Source organism: Dipodomys ordii, unplaced genomic scaffold (genome assembly GCF_000151885.1).
Source record: "Dipodomys ordii isolate 6190 unplaced genomic scaffold, Dord_2.0 Scaffold63, whole genome shotgun sequence".
Lineage (NCBI taxonomy): Eukaryota > Metazoa > Chordata > Mammalia > Rodentia > Heteromyidae > Dipodomys > Dipodomys ordii.
The window spans coordinates 7500958-7526799 of NW_012267279.1; the positions used below are offsets into that span (position 1 = coordinate 7500958).

Below are 25842 nucleotides of genomic sequence, written 5' to 3' on the forward strand. Positions count from 1 at the left end.
AACCAAGCAAGAGCTTGAGGCCAAGTTCAAGCCCCAGTACTACACACACATACTTTAAAATTTTTTTAAAGACATTCATTAGTCACTGGGCGCTGGGAAGCAGCAGGGGGGACAGGGTGGTAGTGCAAAGGCCTAAGGTGGAAGCAGGCTAAGACAATTCCAGAGAGAAAGGGTGGTAAGAGATGAGATCAGGGAAATAGTCGTTTGACGGAGTCTTTTGGGAGCTTGTCTTTCTTTTATTAAGGCTTTGTAATGACTACTCTTCCCATTATAAAGCACATAATTTTACCTGTGGCTTACAATGAAAGAATCAAACATTTTATCAGTTTTGAAAATACAGGAGAATTAGCTACCTTACAGCTGTGGAAGTCCAAAGACAACTAAATATATTCAAGGAAGTTTCAAATATTTTATTTTCTTATTCATACAGTATGAAGTTTTCTAAGGATCCCACAACATGACGTATCATGCAGAAGAAAAACTAAACATTCAACATAAACCACCCCCTCCCTCTCCACCCCCACACAAAAAAAAGAAAAAAGGAAAAACCCTCATTCCCCAGTAAGGAAATATTGTTTGCACTATTTTTCTGAAACGCCAGCCAGGATATGCACAAGCAAGAGAAATAGAAAGCATTTGCTAAAATATTTGTAACAAATAATTATATACAAAAAATTCACAAAAGACTAGTTCCCCCTTGAAGCAGAGCACATGGCAGTTGACACTGGAACAGATCAAACCACAGCTGGGATGTAAGCCACGTCCTGATCCAGAGGAAGAAAGTTACATGTAGTGGAGATTCAGTTTGAACATTAACATTTCCAAAGTTTGGCAACATTATCTTTTAAAATTATGCAAATTATGTAAACAAGAGGTACATTTTAAATCGATCTACATGCAAAACTCCATGTCATGCAAGGACACCAAGCACCGGGATTTCTCTCACAGACAGAGCCCATGATGTGCAGCACTCAGCTGAAGGAGCAGCAGTGGCAGGAGAGGGTGCCCCACTCAAGACTCAGTCCCCTGGACTCCACCTGCCCTACTACTCATGGTTCTAAAACCACTTGTTCAGAAAACTATAGAGGGGAAGATTACTGTCATATAAAGCTAACCAAAGTGTTTTTCTTCCAGCCAATATAGTACCTTTGCAGAAAAGGGAAGGGTAACAGCAAGTGGTGGAACATGATTTACTACTTTTATATCACACAAATTTATTGCATTATCATCCATTACCAATTATTGGGCAAACAAAAAAATGCATTCTATGCCTTGTATTTAAAAAAGTATAAATTTGGATAAAATTTTGCTCTTCTACAATGTAGATTAGCAAGATTTCTCTCATTTAAGTCACAAGTGTATGTGGATGTTTAGACACATACATGCACATTAAATAGCCCAAGTTTTTTATGTAAGCTCCAAGTCTTTTGAGACACAAGGGAAATTCATAGTTCAAACACGAGTTTAATGACAAATTATTTACCTATGTATAATGAAACAAACAATGTCCTAAGTAGTTACATGATTGCTTCAGGTTTCCTTCATTAAGTAATGCAATAAGAGAAATCATGATTGCTTCTGGCCTTTATGCATAAAATCAGGACTGGTAAATTACACTTACTCAGGGACATTTAATAAATGTTAATGGCTCCTAGTTACAGAGTAACAAAACGAAGCAGCCATAGCACTGTGCAGGTACTATAGGAATACAGCCAGCTCTTGGCAGCAGCATTCAACTATACTTTCTTCTCAGGCAGAGATGGATTAAAAGCTGCTCAGCAATGATTCATAGTCCCTGGAAATATATTCATCAGTATAAATAAAATTACAGACCCCTCTGTCTAAAAAAATGTAATTAAGGTAAATAATAGGACATTAACAAATGCTTTGTCAATCTCTCAAAGGAGAAAGCACAGGAAAATAGCTGGCCTAACACCCTGCTCAAATTGTACAATCTTCTATCTACATATAAAACTGTGTGAAATAAAAGTAAGGATGTTGTATGTTCTGCTTGGCACTTTTGTACTCTATTGTTTTGTTTCTGAATCAAGTATATTAAATTAAAGCCAACCTACTACATATATAGAAAGCTACATATATCTATATATAAATATTTACATATGTATATATAGATACTTTCTTGTTATAAAAGATGAAGAAAAATAAATTAAAAAGCCAACCCCTTCCCTTTCTCCACCACATTGATATGCTCTTTTCATGTTGCTGTCCCTTCAGACTTTAAAGTGCTACACTGAGTTATTGAGAGAGCAAGAGTTCAATAACACTTAGTTGGCTTCATGAGGCTCATGTTGGAAAATGTGGCTTCACAGAGAAAAATACTTCCATTTAAATACACAGAGAGCATTGCTGGACGTCTTGAGCAGATCTTCAGAGATGGAGAAGAAAGCAAAAGTGTTGGGTGGTACTTTTCAAAGAGTCACACATCTACCACCATCTTTTTGTGGATATCTAGGCCACCTACAACCTGCAACAGAAAGAAACAGATCCAGCTCAACAAAGCTTAAGAAATGCCTTTTTAGTAGTATCAAAAGTATAATTTAAGCCCAGCACTGGTGACTCATGCCTGTAATACTACCTACTCAACAGCCTGAGATTTGAGACTTGAGGTTCAAAGCCAGCCCAAGAAGAAAAGTCAGTAACACTCTTATCTCCCATTATCTACTCAAAAACCGTAAGTGGAACTGGAACTGTGGTTCAAAGTGGTAGAGCACTAGCCTTGAAAAAAAGAGCTCAGGAACAACTTCTAGGCCCTGAGTTCAAGCCCCATTACTGCCCCTCCCATCTCCCCACAAAAAGGTATAATTTACAAAGCATACTCTATCCATTTTTAGAAGCTAGATGTTAAAACAAAAATTGGAGTGCCTCAAGTTAGAATTTTCAAAGTCTTTTCTTGGGCAATAGGCATTGTGTGGGTTTTTTTGGTTCAATCCTAGGGCTTGAACTCAGGGCATGGTCCTTGAGCTCCTTTTTTTTTTGGTCCGGTCGTGGGGCCTGAACTCTGGGCCTGGTGCTGTCCCTCAGCTCTTCAGCTCAAGGCTAGCGCTTTACCACTTGAGCCACCGCCACTTCTGGCTTTTTTCTTTTTGCTTATATGGTGCTGAGGAATCGAACCCAGGGACTCATGCATGCAAGGCAAGCGCTCTACCACTGAGCCACCTTCCCAGCCCAGAGCTCCTTTTTTCTTAAGGGTAGCTCTCATCACATTTTGGTAGTTAACTGGTGTTTCTCCGCCACACTGCACTTTGCCACTTACGTTACAGACCAATTTCCTACCCACAGAGAATGTTGACAAATGTATATTCAGCTTTACACTAATATATTATCTCCTAAAATATAAGCATTTCTGCTGTGGATTTTAATGCCCAAAGAAGAGTTACTAGAATTTATAATTTATAATGATGTTTTGGTCCTTTTTTTTTTTTTCCGGTCTTAAGAGCTAAAGATGCTGCTGTAGAACTTTGAAATACAGTGTAAATGACTTTCATCTTTTTCAAATGAGAAACAGTTATGCTTTATTGATTCTTCCTACTGATACAATGTCTAAAATAGTGCTTGATACAAAATGCTTAAATGAAGATTTACAGAGTTGTACAGCACATAAATAGGCAGACACAGGTCTGGCATTTGCTGCCTCAGTGTTATAGATTAGTTGCAGATGTTTCTAAGTTATATTAAAACCTGTTTTGTGCTGAAGAATGATTATGAAAACTAGAATATCAAATAAATATATTTAGTTCAATTATTTTCATTGATGAGCCATTTACTGTATGAGACTTACATTGCACATTCTTTTATTAAAAGTGAATGTCAAATCTAAAGGAAAAAATATTTGAGTACTTTATTGATATAGAACCCTTGATTTTTAACCTTTATACCTTACATTATACAAGAAAAGTTTTAAATATTTCTGTATATAATTATAACATTGTCACAGGGGCTGGGAAGGTGGCTCAGTGGTAGAGTGCTTGCCTTGCATGCATGAGGCCCTGGGTTTGATTCCTCAGCACCACAGAAGCAGAAAAAGCTGGAAGTGGGGCTGAGGCTCAAGTGGTAGAGCACTAGTCTACAGCTGAAGAGCTGAATGAAGGACAGCGCCCAGGCCCGAGTTCAGGTCCCACAACCGACAAAAAAAAAAAAAAAAAGAAAAAAAAAACCCAAAACATTGTCACAAAGATACTACGTCTTATGTGCCAGAAGCCTTAAAAAAATCTTCCTATGAACATGTTGATATGATAATTATTTTCACATTGGGTATGAAGCGACGAAGGATGTTGATTTATGTGTCCATTTTGAAGAATTTTAAAAGAGTATTTGCAGTTGCTAAAATCCTGATGTTCATTCAAGTCAAATGATAGTCACTATATACAGATGCTAATATTCTAAATAATAATATATACTTACATGAAAGCTTACAAAGATAATAAAATAGTGCCTAATTGATTGGTTTCTAACTGTTCTGGAATCTAGAGCTTGTTGGTATCCTGTGCCCACTTCAAGAATGTTATTGTGGGGCTGGGAAGGTGGCTCAGTGGTAGAGCGCTTGCCTTGCATGCCTGAGGCCCTGGGTTCGATTCCTCAGCACCACATAAGCAAAAAGAAAAAAGCCGGAAGTGGCGCTGTGGCTCAAGTGGTAGAGCGCTAGCCTTGAGCTGAAGAGCTGAGGGACAGCACCCAGGCCCAGAGTTCAGGCCCCACGACCGGAAAAAAAAAAAAAAGAATGTTATTGTTCCTTTATTCCAGAAGCGTTATTCAAACAAGCTGACATTGAGTTGTTGGTCTTCCTTAAAACTATTGAAATATTTGCCTCTTTGAAAAATGTGTGAATACTTTTCCTGTTTAATAAAAGCAAGTTATGTTAAAAAAAAAAAAAAGACTCTGACTTTCTGACAACTTTTACAGGCTGGCAACCAACCTTAATTCTCAGATCTCAGCCTCTTGAGTAGCAAGATTATAGGATTACAGGCATGAGCCACCAATATCAGGCTCATTTTGTGTTTTAATACAAATGTCAACAACCTTGTCCGGTAAATAGCCACAAGTATTTTGACTTCTGAGACCACATACCCACATCTTTATTCTGGCATCCTTCCAGGAACCAGCCAACACACACACAATCACTCAAAAAAACAAAACCCTGGCTTTTTTTGCCCCAGTCCTGGGGCTTGAACTCAAGACCTGAGCGCTATCCCTAAGCATGTTCTACTCAAGGCTGGTGCTCTACCACTTGAACTACAGCTTTTTGATGGTTAATTTGGAGAGGAGTCTCATGGATTTTTCTGCCAAGGTTGGCTTCAAACCACAATCCTCAAATCTCAGCCTCCTGAGTACCTAGGTTATAGGTCTGAGCCACTGGTGCCCAGTAATCCTGACTCTTTTACATCATGGATCAGTTTTATCTGTTGTACATTTTGAATCTACATAGTTAGTTCCCTTCACTTAACACTATGTTTTGACATTAATCCATGTTGTATTCAGAAGTAACTATATTTTTATATTTAAATTGATCCTTTACAATATTTTATTTGAGTTGAGCTCATGTGTGTTGAGTTGTGGCTCATGTCTGTAATCCCAGCTACCCAAGAGGGTTAGACCTGAAAATCACAAGTCTGAAGTCAGCCAGGGCACCAAGCCCATGGAACTCTCCAATTAATCACCAAAAAGCCAGAAATAGAGCTATGGCTCAAGTGGTATAGCACTTGCCTTGAGCACAAAAGCTAATGGACAGTGCACCCAGGCCCTGAGTTCAAGCATCAGGACTGGCAGCAAATAAATATACATAAACATATAAAGTTTACTTGAAAAATACAGCATAAAAGCTAATTAGCTCTATAAACTGCAATAGAACAAGCAGTTTGCCACAATGTTTCTTTCATGAGCAGACACTGACACTAGAGATGTTAACACGCAAACAGCTTATTTGCACTTAATTCCCAAACATACACTCCTTTATATCTCTGCCTCATTATTTCCCAGTTTCTTAAGAGGTTGCAGGAGAGGTACATAACTGAGGACCAGAGGAGTCCTCATGCTGCAATGGCTTCTCAAGAGACTTTAACCAGCCCTCTTGTTTTTAGCTTCACTGTCATCTCCAAGTCATGCCCTTAATTCTTCCAGAGAATTATTGCTAATTTCTAAGCCTTTCAAGACTTTTGCATTATAAACTAGGTGGTTTCTCCAGTTTCCAAGCTGACAGTCTGTAATCTTTTCTCCCCCCCATGCAACCATGCAAATCACAAATTCAGTCACATTGTCTTTTCTGATACTCATTTTGTCCATTCAGGTTCATAATCCTCTAATTCGTTTTATTAAAATTTTAGAAAGAAAAATAAATGCATGTTCAATCTATGATCTTTAAAAAAAATTAAGTAGGCATATAGTATATAATCTTTTAAATTTACAAAAAAAAAAAAAAAAAGGCCAGGCACTGGTGGCTCATGCATGTAATCCTAACTACTAACTACTCAGAAGGCTGAGTTCTGAGCATAACAATTCAAAACCAGCCGGGGCAGGGAAGTCTGTAAGACTCTTACTTCCAATTAACCACGAGAAAACCAGAAGTGCCAATGTGGCTCAAAGTGGTACAGAACTAGTCTTAAGCAAAAAAGCTCAAGACAGGACTCAGGCCCTGAGCTTAAGCCCCACAGTGACTGACAAATTAAACTTTTCCAATCCCTTTCACTACTGTATCTTAAGGAGACAAAATAAAAAACATGTAAAGCTAATATTACAGACTTCAACAACGTTTAGAAAAGTAGGTTGTATTTGGTTTTGTTTTCATGGCATTGGGGACCAAACTTAGGGTCTCATACCTGTTATGAAAGCACTCTTTATCACTTGAGCTCTATTAAGATTCTTTTTTTTTTGTTTTGGTCAAGGTGATATTATTAAGATTTTTAAGCCATGTTTTTTAAACATGATTAATAGAAAACCAGTTCTTTTGTACTTACAGCACAGAATTCTTCAAAGGATATTCTTCCATCTCCATCCTTATCTGCATTTATTATGGTTTTGTCTACAATCTGTTGTAACTGTGTATCTTTCAGATTGTTCCCCACCATCATCTTCAACACCTGGAAGAGCTCTCCATTGGAAATATAGCCATCTTTATCCATGTCGTAGATGCGGAAAGCAACTAAAAACATAGGAAGGAAAACAATTATATGTAAGACAATCACATGTGAATCTTTTAATGAAAAAGGAAACAATAGTCAAACATCTAAAATTATGACTATGTGGATGCCTCTTTCTGAAATATAGAAGTTACCCATAGGTTTGGTTTAACATAGTTAATTATTAAGAGTATGAGGGCTGGGAATGTGGCTCAGTGGTAAGAGTGCTTATCATGCACAATTCCTGGGCTCAATTCCTCAGTACCACATAAACAGAAAAGGCCAGAAGCAGCACTGTGGCTCAAATGGTAAGAGTGCTAGTAGCCTTGAGCAAAAGAAGCTAAGGGACAGTGCCCAGGCCCTGAGTTCAAGCCCCAGGACTGGCCATAAGAGTATGAACCATGGACTCAAGATTGTCCAAGCCAGAGTATACCTAGACCGAGGTTAAGTTATTTAACCTAAAGTGGAACCCTGTAACATTCTATACTGAGCAAAAAAAAAACAAAAGTTCCAACCTCTCTTTAGGGCCGTTCTTCCAGGAAAGAAAAGGGAAGGGAAAGGGGAAAAGGAAAGGAAAGGAGAAAAGGGGAAAGGGAAAGGGGAAAGGGAAAGGGGAAAAGGAAAGGGGAAAGGAAAAGGAAAGGGAAAGGGAAAGGGGAAAAAAGGAAAAGGAAAGGGGAAAAGGAAAGGAAAGGAAAGGAAAGGAAAGGAAAGGAAAGGAAAGGAAAGGAAAGGAAAGGAAAGGAAAGGAAAGGAAAGGAAAGGAAAGGAAAGGAAAAGGGAAAGGGAAAGGGAAAGGGAAAGGAAAAATTCCTGGTTAGTCAAATAGCTAGTTTTCAGAAGGAAATTCTTAATCTCCCTCTATAAAACTAATAATACATTATTCAAATACAATAGTTGTAAATATCCTGAAGGATTCTAATTACAACATAATAAGAACTCTAACACATCTGGATTAAATCTTTTAGAATACTTTAAAAAGAAGTCTACAATGCAGTGTGGAATGGTAGTCATTTAATAAGATTGGTGTCATTGAAGAAAAATACTTACACCTCAACTTCTGCTCCTTATCTCCTTTGACACTGAACTGAGACACTCCCTCAATGAATTCTAAATAAGAGTTGAAAATGTTTACAAGTAAGAACTTTCCAATTTTAACACAGAAAAAAAACAGTATTTATCACCTTTTATATCCCAAAAGTTATTTCCTATGCAAAACAAAGTATCTCAGACTGAAAACTGAAAAATGCCTAATTTCAAACCATCTGTAATTCCACACACCTGTAATTTCAGCATGCAGGAGGGCCTAAGCAGAAGGATAATAAATTTGAGGACCTAGCAAGACCTTAACTATAAACAATAAAAACACATACCTATAAATCCTAGCTACTCAGTAGGCTGAGATCTGAGGATCATGGTTTGAAGTGAACCCAGGCAGGAAAGTCAGTGAGACTCTTATCTCCAATTACCACCAGAAAACTAGAAGTGGCACTATGGCTCAAAGTGATAGGAGTGCCCAGGCCATGAGTTCAAGCCCCACAACCAAAAAAGGAGGGGAGGGGAGAAGAATAGAAATAAAAAGAAGCAAAATTCTAAAAATAAAGCTTTTTTTCTCATTTCAAATGCAAATTCTGAACTCATCAAATGAGTACTGTTAAGCACTGTAGGCCATAACACTCAAAAACACATTCTTGAAATTACTTTTTTCTTTAGACTATTACTAATAAAAGGCTTAAAAAAAAAAAAAAACTATAGCCAGGTACTGGTGGTTCATGCTTGTAATCCCAGCTAGTCCAGATGATCCTGGTTTGAAGCCATCCCAGGCAGAAATGTCTGAAATAACCAGCCAAAAACCTGGCTGTATTATGTAGACCGCCAGCTAACAAGTTCAAGCCTCTAAGTTCAAATCTTGTAATTGCAATATTTTTTTAAGTTGAAATTGAAATGTTTTGCTAGAAACAAAAAGAACTTTGGATTTCTGTTCCAAAATTCAAAACCAATTAAATACACAGTTGGAAATTTTGTACAAAATAATTATCTTCACTGCTTGGGAAGCACTAAATTATCTGTAAATCAGAGCATTGTCACTAGTCAGCGCTTTCAGGTCGTACTAAATTATCTGTTTTAGATGCTTTCACCTACAAATCAGTCTTCCAAATTAAAAAAAAAAGGCTGTTGACAGTTTTGTAGTGAAATGTTTACTCTACGTAAAATCAAATATAAATCTAATTATTGTTAGCAAAAAGCACCTTCAATGTCTTTGTGTAATCTAGGCTCAACTAATCTTGTCTTGTTTTCTGATAATACTCACATCCTTACTACTACTATCCTTACTACTACAGGTCTTAGTATTAAAAAACAGGTTTAAACTACAGCTTCTAATATTATAAGTTGTCCTCAAGAGGGTAATTTTCTAAAAATGAGAAATACTAAATTTCCCTTTTGGGAATAGACTATTGTAAGATACCTTAACCATTTAAGGAGCAAACAGTAAAAGATCTTAGTTCATTATACATGCCATTGGTTTTGAGGTTTTTACTGTAACCTTTTACTCAAAGATCACCAAACTATAAAGACTTTTTGTAAAATCTTAAGTTTTATTTTGTATATAAAGACTACACATAGGTTATCTGTGAATTTTAAAAAATCAAAACTTTACCTTTAAAGTCTACTTCTCCATTCCCATCTGTGTCAAATATATCTATTACTCGCTGTACTAGAGGATTCTGTTGTAACTCAGGCAGAGACATGAACTCTTCCACACTCAAAGAGCCAGAATTGTCCAAATCAAGTTTCTTAAATCGCTTTCCTAGCCTTTTAATTTCATCAGCATCAACTAGAAGGAAACAAAAAATGGTAACAAGATTTTTAGAGGATTATTTGTATGGCTATTAAAAAATATCCAGCAGTTAATTACTCAATAGTTTAATTTGTACATTGGTTAAAAAGAATTACATATATAATTAGCTAATTTCTTTAAATATAGAAAGCACAACTATCTTTATTTGGTTACCTTTCAGTTTGTTTGATCCTGCCATAATATAGAAACGATTGTTTGCCCAGTGCCCAGATATCACAGGACTGAAGATGCTAAGCTGATCATGGAGGTCACAAGAGATATCCAAGGTAAGACAATGCTAAGCTCATCACCAATATCCTACCAAACAAGCTAAATCAGCTTTGCTCTGTACCAAGCAAGCCACCTTTCATTTTCACGTCTGTAAATTGTAAGTTATTTCTGATAACTCATGGTTCAAAATTCAATAGTTTCCTTCCCATCTCACCCCATGATATCCAATTCCCCTCTTGGAAAGCACTGTGAGCAGGTTCCTGAATATACTTCCAACTTCATATCCATTAATACTATTTCTAAGACTGAGCAGTGAAATACAGCTTTTACTTCTCAACCTAACAAAATTCACTGTTCAAAGCTAAAAAAGGGGGAGAGGGGAGGTGGTTTTACTTTGTACTTACAAACTAGCTACAAAAATTCAGTATTGGTCTCTTTTCACATACATTATTGAAAAAAAGTTTTAAGTCACATCATTTTGATAAAGCATGAGACTAATCCAGACAATTTTGATGGTAGCACAAAAATTTTTTAATATATAACAAAATTAAACTGCCAATTTTTAAGAGAAAATGAACAAGGCAAATGTTACATTGCCAATAATTGTATCTATGCACTATGGTCCACTGTATTAGAAGACACTGTAAGCTATTATGACAGCTAAATACATGGCATCCTTACTGCAAAAACTAAAAAATTAAGGTAAAATTACATTAAAATAATATTACTGCATTTAATTATACCACTAAAGCATTGTAGAACTACAAGTTAATACTTTGGTATGAATCAGGCCACATATAATTGACAAACAGGGAGTCATGTCAACAAAGCGTGGAGATTAAAAAGGCTCATAGAGATTTTTCCCAGTATAGATACTATTTGACTTAAAATGTGCAATTAACTCATCACAAATAGAAAATACCCTAAGCTGAAATGTACCCAATACATCTAACCTACCAAACTTCACACTAAAGCCTCACTGAAACTTAAAACATGCTCAGCACACATTAGAGTATAGTTGGACATAACCATGTGACCTAAATATTTTATTGTAAAGTGTGAACACTTCAAGTCCTTGTATTTAAAAAGCAAAGTGGTGCCGGGCACCTGTGGCTCACGCCTGTAATCCTAGCTACTCAGGAGGCTGAGATCTGAGAATCGCGGTTCAAAGCCAGCCCGGGCAGGAAAGACCCTGAGACTCCTATCTCCAATAAACCACTAGAAAACTGGAAGTGGTGCTGTAGCTCAAGTGGTAGAGCGCTCTCCTTGAGCTGAAGAGCTGAGGTACAGCGGCCAGGCCCAGAGTTCAAGCCCCATGACCGACAAAAAATTAAATAAATAAATAAAAAGCAAAGTGGTAACAGAGAACACTGCAGAAGAGAGTATTCGCCCAAGGCTGGACTGGGAGCTATGGCTTACTACACTGACTAGCAACGAAAGTTATATAGCTACCACATGCCAGTGAAAGTTTGAAATTCCAATTTCCCTGTTAAATGTGTACATTTTTCAAATTATCACAAGTCACAACTATCTGTACGTTATGATGATCAGGGGTTAAGTTTCTTCCAACGAAAAACAAAGTCTAAAATATTAAAACAGTAAGAAAATAAACAAAAAAATTTCCTTTATAGAAATTAATGACAACTTGGTGGCTTCAATATCTTCAAGGCTTCTTGAGATGAAGTTGCAAAGACTTTCTTACCACCACCTCCAAATACAATTAACAAAGGTGACTGTACACTTGCTCATCATTCATTTTTACAAAATTACTTTCTGCTGAAGCAAATGGCTTCAAGAACCTATACTTCAAATTAAGGGTTTATATTCATAAGTGTTTTAATACAAACACCAGGTAATTTGTATTTATGCCTTTAAGATTATTAGTACTCTTCTAGGAAGTTATAGAAAATGAGTAGTGTGTCCTATCACATATCACAACCAGATGTATGATTGGCAGCACAAGAGAGTTTCAGGAGCACATATTTAATGGAAGCTGTCTATTTCAAAAACCAAACATATAAACTCGTATTTTAAATAATAAAAAACTGAAATATTTACCTCCTGATCACATAAGCTAAAAAAACATTTTACAATCCCATTAAAGAGAATTCATTGCCAGTAGCTTATATTTGTAATTCTAGCTACTCAGGAGGCTAAGATCTGAGGATTTTGGTTCAAAGGCAGTCTGGACAGGCAAATCCATGAGACTCATCTCCAATTAACCATCAAAAAGCTAGAAGTGGAGCAGTAACTCAAGTTGTAGAGTGCTAGCCTTCAGCAAGAAAGCTAAGGGACAGTGTCCAAGCCCTGAGTTAAAGCCCCAGTATCAGCATAAAACAAAACAAAAAAACCTTACTCATCAAAATAAATATTCACAGTAAAACACTAGCTATACACAGCTAACCATTTTGAACACTTTTTCCACATTCACATTTTTCTGAAAAGCTATCTTTTTTCCATGCTTAACTGAGTCTTATTGTGGAAATAAGACTAGAAAAAAAAATGATGACCAAATAATAAAGTGGAAAAGGAAAAACAACATTTCTACAAAGAGCAAATCAAGATTTCTCCACAGTACATCATGTGTGATGAGGGGAAGGGAAAATGTGACACCATTAGTATTTGTAAACACTGTTAACACAAACACTTGAACAACTCAGAAAACTATTAAACAAATTCAGGCACCTGAAGGATTTTTTAGTTACCTGGAAAACTAATTGGAAACTAACTGGAAAGACAGCAGTTTACAGTTCTGAATCCCCTCACCTTGCATAAAATAGAAAATTTTGGAGGGGCTGGAAAGTATAGGTGGCTCAGTGATAGAGCAAAGTTCTTAGTATGTGCAAGACTCTGGGCAAATCCCATGATGCACACACATGCACAAACACAACAACTTTTGAGGGAAAGAATATAGAAAGAATCATAAAACATCACAATCAGTGTATTCAGTTCTGTCCATTCTTCTTTCAACTGCCACCATTAGAGCGCTAGCCTTGAGCTAAAGAGCTGAGGGACAGCGCCCAGGCCCAGAGTTCAGGCCCCACAACCGTACCCAACCCCCCCCCCCAAATCAACTGTCACCATTAACTTGTTTAAAGGGAAAAAAGGGAAAGGGAAAGTGTTACTATGTATCTCATAGTTGTATCTATCATTAAGTTTCTGGCTAAAGTCCTGGTAAAGTAACATTTTCTTCTTTTGCCAGTCCTGGGGCTTGAACTCAGGGCCTGCACATTATCCCTGAGCTTCTTTTGTTCAAGGCTAACACTCTACCACTAAACCACATTCTCAGCCTTAAGCAACATTTTAAATCTACTTTAAGTATCTTCTTAGGAAATATTACAAAGTAGTTAATTCTTATTTTAGATGAATAACCAAAACTTGCCAAGTGAAAGCCACAACAATTTAACAACAAATGAGTTCTTAAAGAGAACTTCAAACTGGTCATGGTATGTATGCCTGTAATCCCAGAAGCCAAGAGGCAGAAGCAGGATTGTCCCCGTAAGTATGACTGGAGAAAAGAAGCTCATAATGTTTCCCATTTCTACTATACCCAATATCTCATTGCAAATACAGCTCACTTGGAACCTTCTGTATCCCACATTTTTTTAATTAGCATTAATTAGTTGTATACGGGGGGGGGAGGGTTGCTTGGCATACAGTTTACCTTGATCAGATAACATGGAACTTCTTTAAGCCAGTAAAATGTAGAGGCCATAGCTCTTTGTCAACCACTCATTTATTTCATTTTCCCTTCCTTCCAGATAGGAATATAATGATGAGTAGCACACATACAATTTTCCTATTTATTATCTAGTTAAGACTAGTTGAGAAAGTACAGGAAGTACCTAAGTATCCAAAAGTACTTTAAAAACTGCCTTTTAAAGCCAAGACCTACGAACAGTAACTTTCTAAGACAAACAGTAAAAACAGTTCTTTTAGGTATTGAACAAAGTGATTTACTTTTGCCACTTGTCTTTACAGTACCAGTTACTTAAACATTTCTATTTGTCAGCAGTGGACCAGATATGTTGTAGGACTTCTGAAACATAAGCATTCCTATAAAGCAGACAGATATTGCTAAAGCAGATCAAATTAACCTTGTTAGCACCATTAAATATTTTCATTACATTCAAGGAAGATCTGTACTTGGTACCAGTTAAGTATTAAAGAAGAACTTCCAACTATTGACGCCACTTTTTATCAGGCTATTTTCCAACTGCTAAGGGTACTATTCTTGTAAAAGATGGACAAGGAAAACAAACCACCTCTTGACCAATCTTGTGACTCAGAGATACTCTTCTTTTGTGACTCAGAGATACTCTTCACATTTTGCCAAGTTGAAGGGCATTTTATTTTCTCACTCTCCTTTGGGAGAAATACCATTTTCAATAGTTCAGAATGCTTACATATTAAAATTTTAAATTATATTAGAAGTAATCTTATACTTCACATAGACTGTCATGTTAGTCATTTTATGTCATATCTTAGACAAGAAAAACTCTAGTGCTTTTAGCTTGAGCTTATAAAATATAGAAAGTTATTAATAAAGTGGCATATTACTTACACAAAACACCTTAAACTCTTACCTAGATTGATGTATTTTCAGATCTAAATATGAAATTCAAACATCTTACTAATTTTAACCCCATAAAATAATTAAGAATCTGCTTTTTGAGAATTTATGTAGCTACAATAAAGCATATTTTAAACTGCACGTTGATACTAAAGCAATATAATGCTAGCAGAGACAGAAGCTTACATATTCATCCTCCTGATACGAACAAATTACTTATTTCCCTTTACAACATTTATTTCTCTAATTCAGGGGGAAAAAAGAATTTGGAGTGGTGTAGTTCAAGCAGCAGGACCTTTCTAGCAAGTGCAAAAGCCCTGAGTTCAAACCCCAGTACTGCTGAAAAAAATAAAAACAACTCAATTTTTCTCCAAAATTATAGTAGAGACCTGAAAAAAGGAAGAGCTACACAGAATGGCAGAAAAAATAAACCTGTCTCAAATTTTAGCTAATTCTGAATAACTGTATGGTAGTAAAGACCAACAGGACTGTCACTCCTTCGGAAAGAATCTTTCAATTGCCATTCATAGATAATTTATTGCTTTAACAGTTTCATGATTTAACAACAAAAACAAAATAAAGCAAGTCTTTTAAGTTTGCTAGCAATATTTTCAAAGTAATTATATTTAATGTAAAATCTTCAATAAAATCCTAGAAAAGAACACTTCAAGTCTTTCACCAGTTTTTTCACTAACACACACAGTTCCAATTTCTGACACCTCTTAATTCTCTCCCTGTCTTTTACAACTTTAAAACTTCTGATTTTGAAGATATCCTTCAGCTTACACGTGATGTTTTCTCATAATTTTAATTTTAGATATTCAGGATAAATATACCATAGAAATGATGTTGTGTCCACAGTGCAGTATATCAAAACATTAAGGACATCAATGCATCTTATTACTAGTGATGCTATCTCTGATCACTTAGTCAAAGTGCTATCTGCAATATTTTTCTCTAAAAATCTACTTTTCATTTTGCAATGAAGAAGTAACCTGGGGGGAGGTGGTACTTTGAAGCAGTGCAATTATTTCTTACTCAGTCCTGACCTAATTTTCAACATTCATCATTGGTTCTTGTCTTCACATTTCATCACGGCATTATTTGCCTAAGAATCATCTCCTTCTCCCGCTTTCCTGCTACACTGAGTACAACAACAATAAAACTAATCCTTTCTCCATTTATTTCTGTAACTACCTCAGTGTGGATTAATGGCTATCTACTTTATTCTATGGGAAAATTCAATATTATCACTATTCATATTTTGTCACACTGTTTTAAATTTGGTCTGCAGGTACTACTTCAAGATGGCTCCTGTGTGGGCTTTCAGCAATCCCTTTTGGTTTTGTTGAGCACTTCCTTAATTTCTGACACCACAACATGTGACAAGATCACCCACATATTTCTCATTAACCACCTATATACACATATTTTGAAAATGATTCCTCAATCTCTTTCATGACAAGAAATTTACAACTATACTACAGAACAAGAACTATTAACAAATACTACTCAATTCAAGATCTTAGACTATCTTGAAGAGGTATTTTGAAAAAAGGCATTAGAAAGGCAAAAATTACCTATGGAGAAATACATATAAAATAGCTCTGTAAGGATCATCACAAGAAATGTGTTATCAACTAAAGTTATTAAGAATCATTTAGAATTAATATCCTCCAAAGGTAATGTTTCTCCAAATCAGAAATACAAACCACCAGGGGGCGCAATAAAAAAGGCCTTCACAAATCTCCAAAATCCCTCAAATTTTTAGTAATTTTGTTTACAAACCAGTAGTTTAATATTTATATTAAACAGCAGAGTCTTGACTAAGAAATGAACAGAACAAAGAAAGCATATCACCTACATTATTAAAGCCTATATAGTAGATACAGACACAGTGCACTTTTGGTCTGTATCTTTTCTTACACATAAAAAAAGATTACTTAAAATATATTTGTTTCAGAAATACACCATGGTTTTAGAATAAAAGATTTAACAAGTGCTTCATGTACTTCTAGATTATAATTCTTTTTATTTTTTTTTTGGGGGGGGTGAGCACCAGTCACTCACGCCTGTAAATCCTAGCTATTCAGGGGGCTAAAGTCAATTCAGACCAGGCTGTAAATAAGATATATTACAACATGTAACAAGATCACTTGTTACATGGTCTTTTCTCCACTATACTACAAAAAAGTTCGAAGTGGAGCTGTGGATCAAGTGGTAGAGCACTAGCCTTAGGCATAAACGCTCAGGGGCAGTGCCCAGGCACAGAATTTAAGTCCTAGGACTGCAAAAAGAAAAGAATAAAGCAACATGAATGTGAGATTCTAGCCATCCCAGTAAAATATCAAGTTATAGTTGAACATGGTTATGTACTCTTGTAATCTTAGCATTCTGAGGCAGAGAGATAGGTGGGTTGAGTTTAAGGCCAGCCTGAACAACATAGAAAGATCCTGTCTCAAAAAACAAAACTAATTATCAAGTTATAAACAAAATGCTAAAAGTAAGTTTAAGACAATTTTGAGAGCTGATATATTTTTAAATGTGGGTTTATTCTATTATACCTACCAGTCAATTCCCTAATTATGCCATTACATTATGTAGATAATTCTCCTGGGCTTTATACTGTATCCTACAATCACACTGAATTCATCTATCCTCCTAATTGGTAATACGATTTGACATATATGAAACAATGTCATCTGAGAATACAAACAACTTTATTCCTTTGCAATCTCAGTATCATTTTAAATGCTTTAATTGTTTTTATTCTCTTTCAGTAGTTGTACAAAAGGTTTCAATTCAACATGTCAGTCTGGAGTACAATGCGACCTCGATCAATGTCATCCTTCCCATCTTTCTCCTGATCTCTCCCAACACCACCAATACCTCAATTCAGCTGGTTCCATTTTCACATATGTATATGGGGATTCGCTCACCCTTCCTCCATGATCTCCCTATACCCCAGTAACACGTTCCAGGTTCCTAGTTTTCATTTTGTTAAACTGTAGGTGAATTGCACAAAGGGGGTTACACCATTGGAATCCTTCCCTGCATGTATACTTCAGCTAATGTGTTTGTATATATGTGCACATGATCCTGTATGTTTTCTAGTCCTCTGCTTAAATTATGAAGTAATATCTTGTACTGAGTCACTTTTCCAAGTTATCATGCCAAATTAAACCTACAACCTCATCTTAGAGCATTCTCAGTCCAGCCTAGGCAGCCAATAGACAGAAACAAAGAAAATTGCAATGTCTTAAAATAACTTCCCTGAGTTCAATCCCCAGAAAGAAAAATTAAAAAACAAAACACAAAATCCTACTAAGAAAACAACAGAGGGGGAAGGGGGGGGGGAGGAGAAGGATTGGGATTGGGGGAGAGGGGGGAGGCTGGGAAGGGATGTGACGGGTAAACAAAGGAGGAGGCTGCAATTCTTGGTAAGAAATGTATGCATTATCCAGCCCATGTAATTGTAACCCCTCTGTACAGTATGTTCACAAATAAAATTAAATTAAATTTAAAAAAAAGAAAACAACAGAGAATACCTTAAATCAATCCAATTTTGCCTAAAGTTATCCATTAGAAAAGTGTAAAAACTTCGTAAGATTTACTACAGAATAACCCGACACAACTGCATGTGCTATACAGTCAAAGCTACTCAGAAGTTGAGCTGGGTGACACAGTAAGTCCCTCCTCAAAACACGAAGATTTAAAAAAAAATTACAAGAAAGGTTTATTAAACTATGGTTAAAAATATGACAAAAAAGTGGCACTGTGGCTCAAGTGGTAGAGCGCTCGCCTTGAGCTGAAGAACACAGGGAGAGCACCCAATCCCAGAGTTCAAGCCTCACGACCGTCAAAAAAAAAAAAAAAAAATATGACAAAGAGGCCAGGAGTATAGCTCAATGGTATTATATAGAAAGGGGGAGGAAGTGGAGAGGGAGAAACAGACACATATAGGAAAGTAACAGTGTTGGAATACACATACATATACACACACACACACACACACACACACACACATATACAGGAAAAGCAAGGAGAGGGAGACAGACACACATAGGAAAGTAACAGTGTTGGGACACACACACACACACACACACACACATACAGGAAAAGCAAGGAGAGGGAGAGACAGACACACATAGGAAAGTAACAGTGTTGGGACACACACACACACACACACGCACGCACGCACGCACGCACGCACACGAAAAGCAATAATGCTGCTTCTCATAAGGCCAGTACAGGGATTTAAAAAAGGGCACCAGAGGCTCACACCTACAATCCTACTCAAAAGTCTGAGATCAGAGTATAGATTCAAAGCCAACCTAAACAGACAAATCCTGAGACTCTTATCTCCAACTAACCAGCAAAGAACCAAAAGCAGAAGCAAAGCTCAAGCAGTATACCAGTGGTGAGCAAAAAAATCCAAGTGAGAACATGAGGCATGCGCTCACATGCGGGCGACAGTGTGCACACACATACACATACACAAAAGGAGGGCGAAGGTATGCAAAAGGTTTATGTAAAACGGTGCTAGAAACAGTGCCACCCACATTATGTATTCCTCCTTTTAATGACAAAGATGGTTAGATAACTGAACTAGGTTTTCCTCTAAAGACAGTCTTTAAAATAATGCAATAGGTTGTCTATATAGTCCAAGTCTGAGCTCTTACTAGCTTATTATGTATTTACTCAGTATCTATTTTATGCCAAGTATTAAATTATACTTAGGCTTCCAAGTCAGTCTCTCTCCTCTCCTCCCCCTCCCTCTATCTACTCCCCTCTTTTCTCTTTGTTTGTGCCAGTCCTGGGCTGTTGAACTCAGGGGCTTTGGTGCTATCCCAGAGCTCTTTTTGCTTAAGGTTAGAGTTCTACCACTTGAACCACAGCTCTACTTACATTTTAGTTTTTAAAGTTCACTTTAGATAAGAATCTCATTGACTTCCCTGCCCCCCCCCCCAGCTTCAAAACACAATCCTCAAATCTCATACTCCTGACTGAGTATCTAGGATTACAGGAGTGAATCACTAGCATTTGGCTTCCAATTCTTTTTCTTTTAGGAACAGTTCACAAAGCCACACTACAGAACTGTACTATCGGGCTGGGAAGGTAGAGCGCTTGCCTTGCAAGTATGAGGCCCTGGGTTTAATTCCTCAGCACCACATAAGCAGAAAAAAAAGCCAGAAGTGGCGCTGTGGCTCAAGTGGTAGAGTGCTAGCTTTGAGCTGAAGAGCTGAGGGACAGCGCCCAGGCCGAGTTCAAGCCCCACAACCGACAAAAAAAAAAAAAAAAAAGAACTGTACTATCAAAACAAATGGTCTATATTAAAATTGTTAAGATTAATAGCAAATATGAAAGCATTTGACTTGAAAATATTCTACCCTTACAAAATTCTAAATCACAATTAGAATCCTATAAGCAAAAACATGAAAAACAGGTAAAGAATAAACTCCATTTCACTTTTACCTTCCAAATCTCATAAGTATATCTGTGACAGATAAAGTAGCATTAAGAACTCTAACTGAAAAACAAGATGAGATTTTTGCCTATTTTGAAGTTTCTAAATACCAGAGGGCAGTCTCGATGACATTGACCACTCTTGGTAATATAAAATGAAATTCTAATTTTCACACCAACAGACATACTACTACTGCAGAAGACAAAAGGCAACTAAAGTAACCAAGGGAATGCAGTTATTCAAACAGAAATGTTAGTATTTAAAGATATAGGGAGAAGCAGGTGGGAAAGTAGTAGGGCAAATAGGACTGAATCAATAAAATATAATGTAGAACAATATGACAAAGGGATTAAGAATCACCCTTTTATTTCTATATATTGGACTATAAGAATAATATTGTTCTACTTATCAACTATGTTTTTCTTTTTAGATTTTACCCCTATTCCAAGAACTAAAACAACAACATTAAAGACATTGGAGACAGGCACTTGGTGGCTCACACCTATAATCCTGCCTACCCAGGAGGCTAGATCTAAGGATCAGTTTTGAAGCCAGCTTAGGCTGGAAAAATCTATGAGACTCTTATCTCTAATTAACCACCAGAAAAACGAAAGTGGAGCTGTGGCTCAAAGTGGTAGAGCACTAGCCTTAAGCAAAAAGGCTCAGTGACAGTGTCCAGGCAGAGTTTAAGCCCCATTAACAGACATTAAAAAAGAAAAGTTAGAGGGCTGAGCATGTGGCTTAGTGGTAGACTGCTTGCCTAGCATGCATGAAGCCCTGGGTTCAATTCCTTAGTACCACATAAACAGAAATAGCCAGAAGTGGTAGAGTGCTAGCCTTGAGCAAAAGATGTGCAGGGACAGTGTCCAGGCCCTAAGTTCAAGCCCCAAGACTGCCCCCTACCCCCCCCCAAATAAGGTTGGAATGGAAAAATGTAACAATCACACATTTCTAAACGGATGTCAAAATGAACATGTCATTGATAAAGCATCCTATTAATAGGCTACTATCAATGGTACAGGTAACAAGAGCACTAACCTAAGACTTTTTTTGTTAACTCTTATTGTAATATTATCACAATTAATTCTTAAAATCCAGTCTTTTCAATATTAAAGGAATATTAAAGGAATAATCACTCCTACCTCTACCCTCAGGATTTAAAAAACTAGCAAAAACCTCCTGATTACACTTTTTAAGTGATTCTATTTGTACAGACTTTAAAGATAACATATTTAATACTTGTGTGTATCTATTTCTCTTCTTGAATATATGAAAATCTGTACTTTCCATCTCAACAGACATTTCTAGCCCATAAAGTATGAGCATAAGTCACTTCTAAACCAAGACCAATAATATGGCCTTCAGGTCCTCGCAGGCCTGGATCCCTGAGTTACCAAACAGAAATAAAGCTACTACAAATCCACTTTGTAATTCTGTTAACATGAAAATCTACAAGATGAAACTACTGAGATTTGGTGGTCTATCCGTAGGTACATCATAGTGAAAACATTTATAATGTTTATTTAAAAATTACTAGCTTGGCACCAGTAGCTCAAGCCTATAATCCTAGTTATTCAGACAGATAAGATCTGATGACCACAGTTCAAAGCCAGCCTGGTACAGCAAAGTTCATGAGACACTTGTCTCCAATTAACCACCAAAAGCTGGAAATGGAACTGTGGCTCAAAAGTGATAAAGTGTTAGCCTTGAGCAAGAAACTCAAGGACAGCACCCACACCTTGAATTCAAACCCTCTGGACAAACAGCCAAAAATTAAAATTAAAAAGGAAAATAAAATTAACTTAAGCTCAATTTATTAAAGTTTTAACTTATTAACCTAATGATTGTTGATTAAATTCATTATTCATTCATCATCATTTAAATGGTTAAGGGTTTAACTATGCTATATAGATAAGTAAACATATATAATAAATGTATGCTTATACCATTCAGAGATATTCATTTTAAGTAAAATAAACTCCTAAAATCAAGAATATTCAACTTACAGTGTGAGCACATTTCCAAAGGATAACTTGCCTCATTTCCCTGTAAGGTAAAAAGAAAAAAATTGGTTACCAGATTGGCTTAAATTTCTTCAAAATATTAAACAAATATTTTATATAACAAAACAAAACGAGCCACAAACCAGAATGATTTTAGCCTTATAAATTGCACTTATATATATTTTTTTTGTTCCGGTCGTGGGGCCTGAACTCTGGGCCTGGGTGCTGTCCCTCAGCTCTTCAGCTCAAGGCTAGTGCTCTCCCACTTGAGCCACAGCACCACTTCGGCTTTTTTCTTTTTGCTTATGTGGTGCTGAGGAATCGAACCCAGGGCCTCATGCCTGCAAGGCAAGCGCCCTACCACTGAGCCACCTTCCCAGCCCTGCACTTATATTTGTTTCACTGGGTGAAAACACATTGTACAGCATGAGAAAAAGAGCTTTTGACTCAAACTGCCTTAACATGAGGATCTGCTACTTAGAGCTTAAGCAAACGTGTTTCAAATTATTAGTCTAAACATGCTATATATCATATCCTCACTGAGACTATCAAACTTATTGTGTGAGCTCATTTTGAAGAATAGCTCAAAGCCTCTTCTGCCACCTCTACTTAAGTTTCCTGAGAATGCAAAATAAACTGTTAAAAAGAAAAAACTTGTTACCATTTATACCTGCATGTAAACTGAATTTTCCACATGCTGTATTAAACCAAGTCCAATGTAAGTCACTTTATAACTATTTCTTTTCAAGCCGGGCACCAGTGGCTCACATCCATAGTCCTGGCTATTCAGGAGGCTGAGGTATGAGGAATGTAGTTCCAAGCAGTCCACTAAACTTATCTCCAATTAGCAACCAAAAACAAAGCCGGAAGTGGAACTATAGCTCAAGTGGTAGAGCGCTAGCCTTGAGCAAAAAAGCTCAGAAACAGTACCCAGGACCAAAACACACACTCAAATTTGTAATCACATAGCACATCTAAACTCCATCCAATTGTTTCCTACATTAGGATATTATGTGAAATATCTGAGACAAATGTTTTTTAGGAAAACTACAGCTCAAGACCAGTATCTGTATTTCATAGTTTTTAAGTACTGAGCCCAAGGTAGTTTAAAAAAAAAAAACAAAAAACAAAGGTAAAGGATCACACCATTTATTTAACAGTGGAACCAAGTGGATTGGCAGTTCTAAATTTCAGTGAAAATTCCAAGTATAACAGAGAATCATAAACATCACTAAAATGGTCCCTGGATCTTAAGGTATATTGAAAGTTCGGTGGTAAATTGAGAACCAAGTATTCTACATTGCATTGTCTAATCTGAACCCTGCCTAACAAACTATTAAGCATACAGTAGGTTCAACAATGAAATATTTGTTTATATTTGTATATTGTCGTAAGAAGCTAATGAAATCAATCCGAAGATATTGATGGTATGGCTGGTTTTCTTTTTAAGCATTTCAATCAATAGCTGAGTGTGATGTTGCATGCCTATCATCTCAGCTACTCCAAAGAAGATCAAAACAACAAAAAAGTTTGCAACAGCCCATCTCAACAACAACAAAAATAGCTATCATCTCAGTTACAGTAAGAAGTCCAAAGAGGATAATCACAGACCAAGCCAGCCTGGGCAAAAAGCAAGACCCTGTCTCAAAAATTACCTGAGCAAAAAAGAATGGGGGGGGGGAAGATTGGGGGGGGATGCCTCTCAAGTGGTAGAGCAAGCAAATTCCCTGAATTCAAACCCCAGTACAGCTAGGACAGAAAAAATAATTACAGATAGGCTAAAACTAAAAGGACAGAAAAAACAGCTTACAAACACTAATCAAAAGAAAAATATTATGATTATATTGAACTATGAAAAAGTCATTATCAAGGAATACTACCAGAAATAAAGAACACTGTTACATAATGTTTAAAAGATGGAGTTCAAAAATATACAAACTACAAATTCCTGCAGAAAAGCAGAACGAATATAGAGCTACAGAGCTCACTTGATGAGGCCAGCATTGTCTTAATAGCAAAATCAGACAATGACATTACGAAAGAGAAAACTATATTTTAATCTCTTTTCATTACCATGCATGTGAAAATCTTTGCACATGAATCCAGGAAATTTTCAAAATTATATAAATGTCATAACAAATTGATAATTACTACAGCAATGCAAGGTGGTTTATTTAACATCCAAAACTAGGATGATTCCCAACAATAATAAGTAAAAAAGCAGTCATCTCAACACATGCAATAAAAGCATTAGACTAATTCCAAACTAATTCATAATAGAATACTCATCAAATTAAGGCTTTTCTTCAGTCTCTAAAAGGGTATCTAAAACTTCTTCAAATAAGATGTATATTCAGAAACAAGGATACCTATACCAGTACAATAACGCAAGAAAAAATAAACAATCAAAGAATAAGATAAACTGCCTTTATCTGCAGATAATATAATTATATGTGTTCATAAGTTCTAAGCAAAAGGCTGTCAGAATAAATGATTAAGAGAGATGGCAGGATAAAGCATATATACAAAAATCAGATGTACTCTCACATTCTGGGTATTACAAAATGAAATTAAGAAAACACTTCCTCCTATAAAATCATCAAAAATACAAAATATTTAGAAATAAAGTCAAACTGTGTGCAGAATGGACATAGTTCAGAAATATAAAACATGATCTTTAAGAGAGAGAGAACAATGCTGCTGGGCATTGGTGGCTCATGTCTTTAATCCTAGCTACTCAGGAGGCTGCAATCCCAGGACCACAGTTCAAAGTCAACCTGCATGGGAAAGTCTCTCAGTCTTTATTCAAATTGACCAGCAAAAAACCAGGAGTGGAGGTATTGCTCAAGTGGTAGAGCACCAGCCATGAATGGAAAAAAACCACTAAAAACATCAGAATATTTATAGGAATCTAAAATTAACATGAAAATACAAAGGACCTATACTGTTAAATAAAGAAAAATAACAATGGAGACAGACTCTAAGCATCTGACAAAATTATAAAGTTCTGGTCATCCATATCAACTAGACACAAACTAAGGGAGCACAAGATTTTCAAGACAGGTGCCCAAGACATGCAGTGAGGAAACGTTTTTGCAATGAATGGTATCAGAATAAGGGGATTATCTGTATGTGAAAAAGAAAGAAGTTAAAGAGAAAGCCATTTCACAAAAGGTATGGAAACAGCAAGTGAACATGTGAAAACATGTTTAACACTGGACACTAGAGAAAGACAAATTAAAACCACAATGACATACTACTATATATGCAACTAGTATAATACAACTAAAATTTACAAAACTGACATACCAAGCATTACCAAGATGTATTTTTTTAAATGGACATGTGGTGGCAGAATTTTTAAATGGCCTTTCAAAATTCCATTCATGATTGCATTCATTTTCTTCCACTTATTAATATACTCATGGTAAGTATCACTGGAAAAATACTTTATACATAGAAAATTTCCCCAATCAGTTGACTTTAGGACACGATCAATCATCCATGTGGGCCAGATCTATTTGTAAAGTACTCTAAAATCAGAGTTTTCTCTGAGTTGTCTAAGAAGAATTCAAGATTCAAAGAATGAGCGGAATTTA

General features: G+C 36.4%; 1 protein-coding gene across 1 annotated transcript; it reads right to left on the minus strand.

Moving 5' to 3' along the window:
* Window positions 1-389: 389 nt before the first annotated feature.
* On the minus strand, window positions 390-22286 carry Ppp3r1 (protein phosphatase 3, regulatory subunit B, alpha). Its single transcript, XM_013022540.1, has 5 exons — window positions 22247-22286; window positions 9790-9966; window positions 8181-8240; window positions 6969-7153; window positions 390-2485 (listed from the first exon to the last, which is right to left on the minus strand). Exons 1-5 carry the CDS (start codon window positions 22257-22259, stop codon window positions 2438-2440), a joined length of 483 nt encoding a protein of 160 aa, XP_012877994.1. The 5' UTR covers window positions 22260-22286; the 3' UTR covers window positions 390-2437.
* Window positions 22287-25842: the final 3556 nt, after the last annotated feature.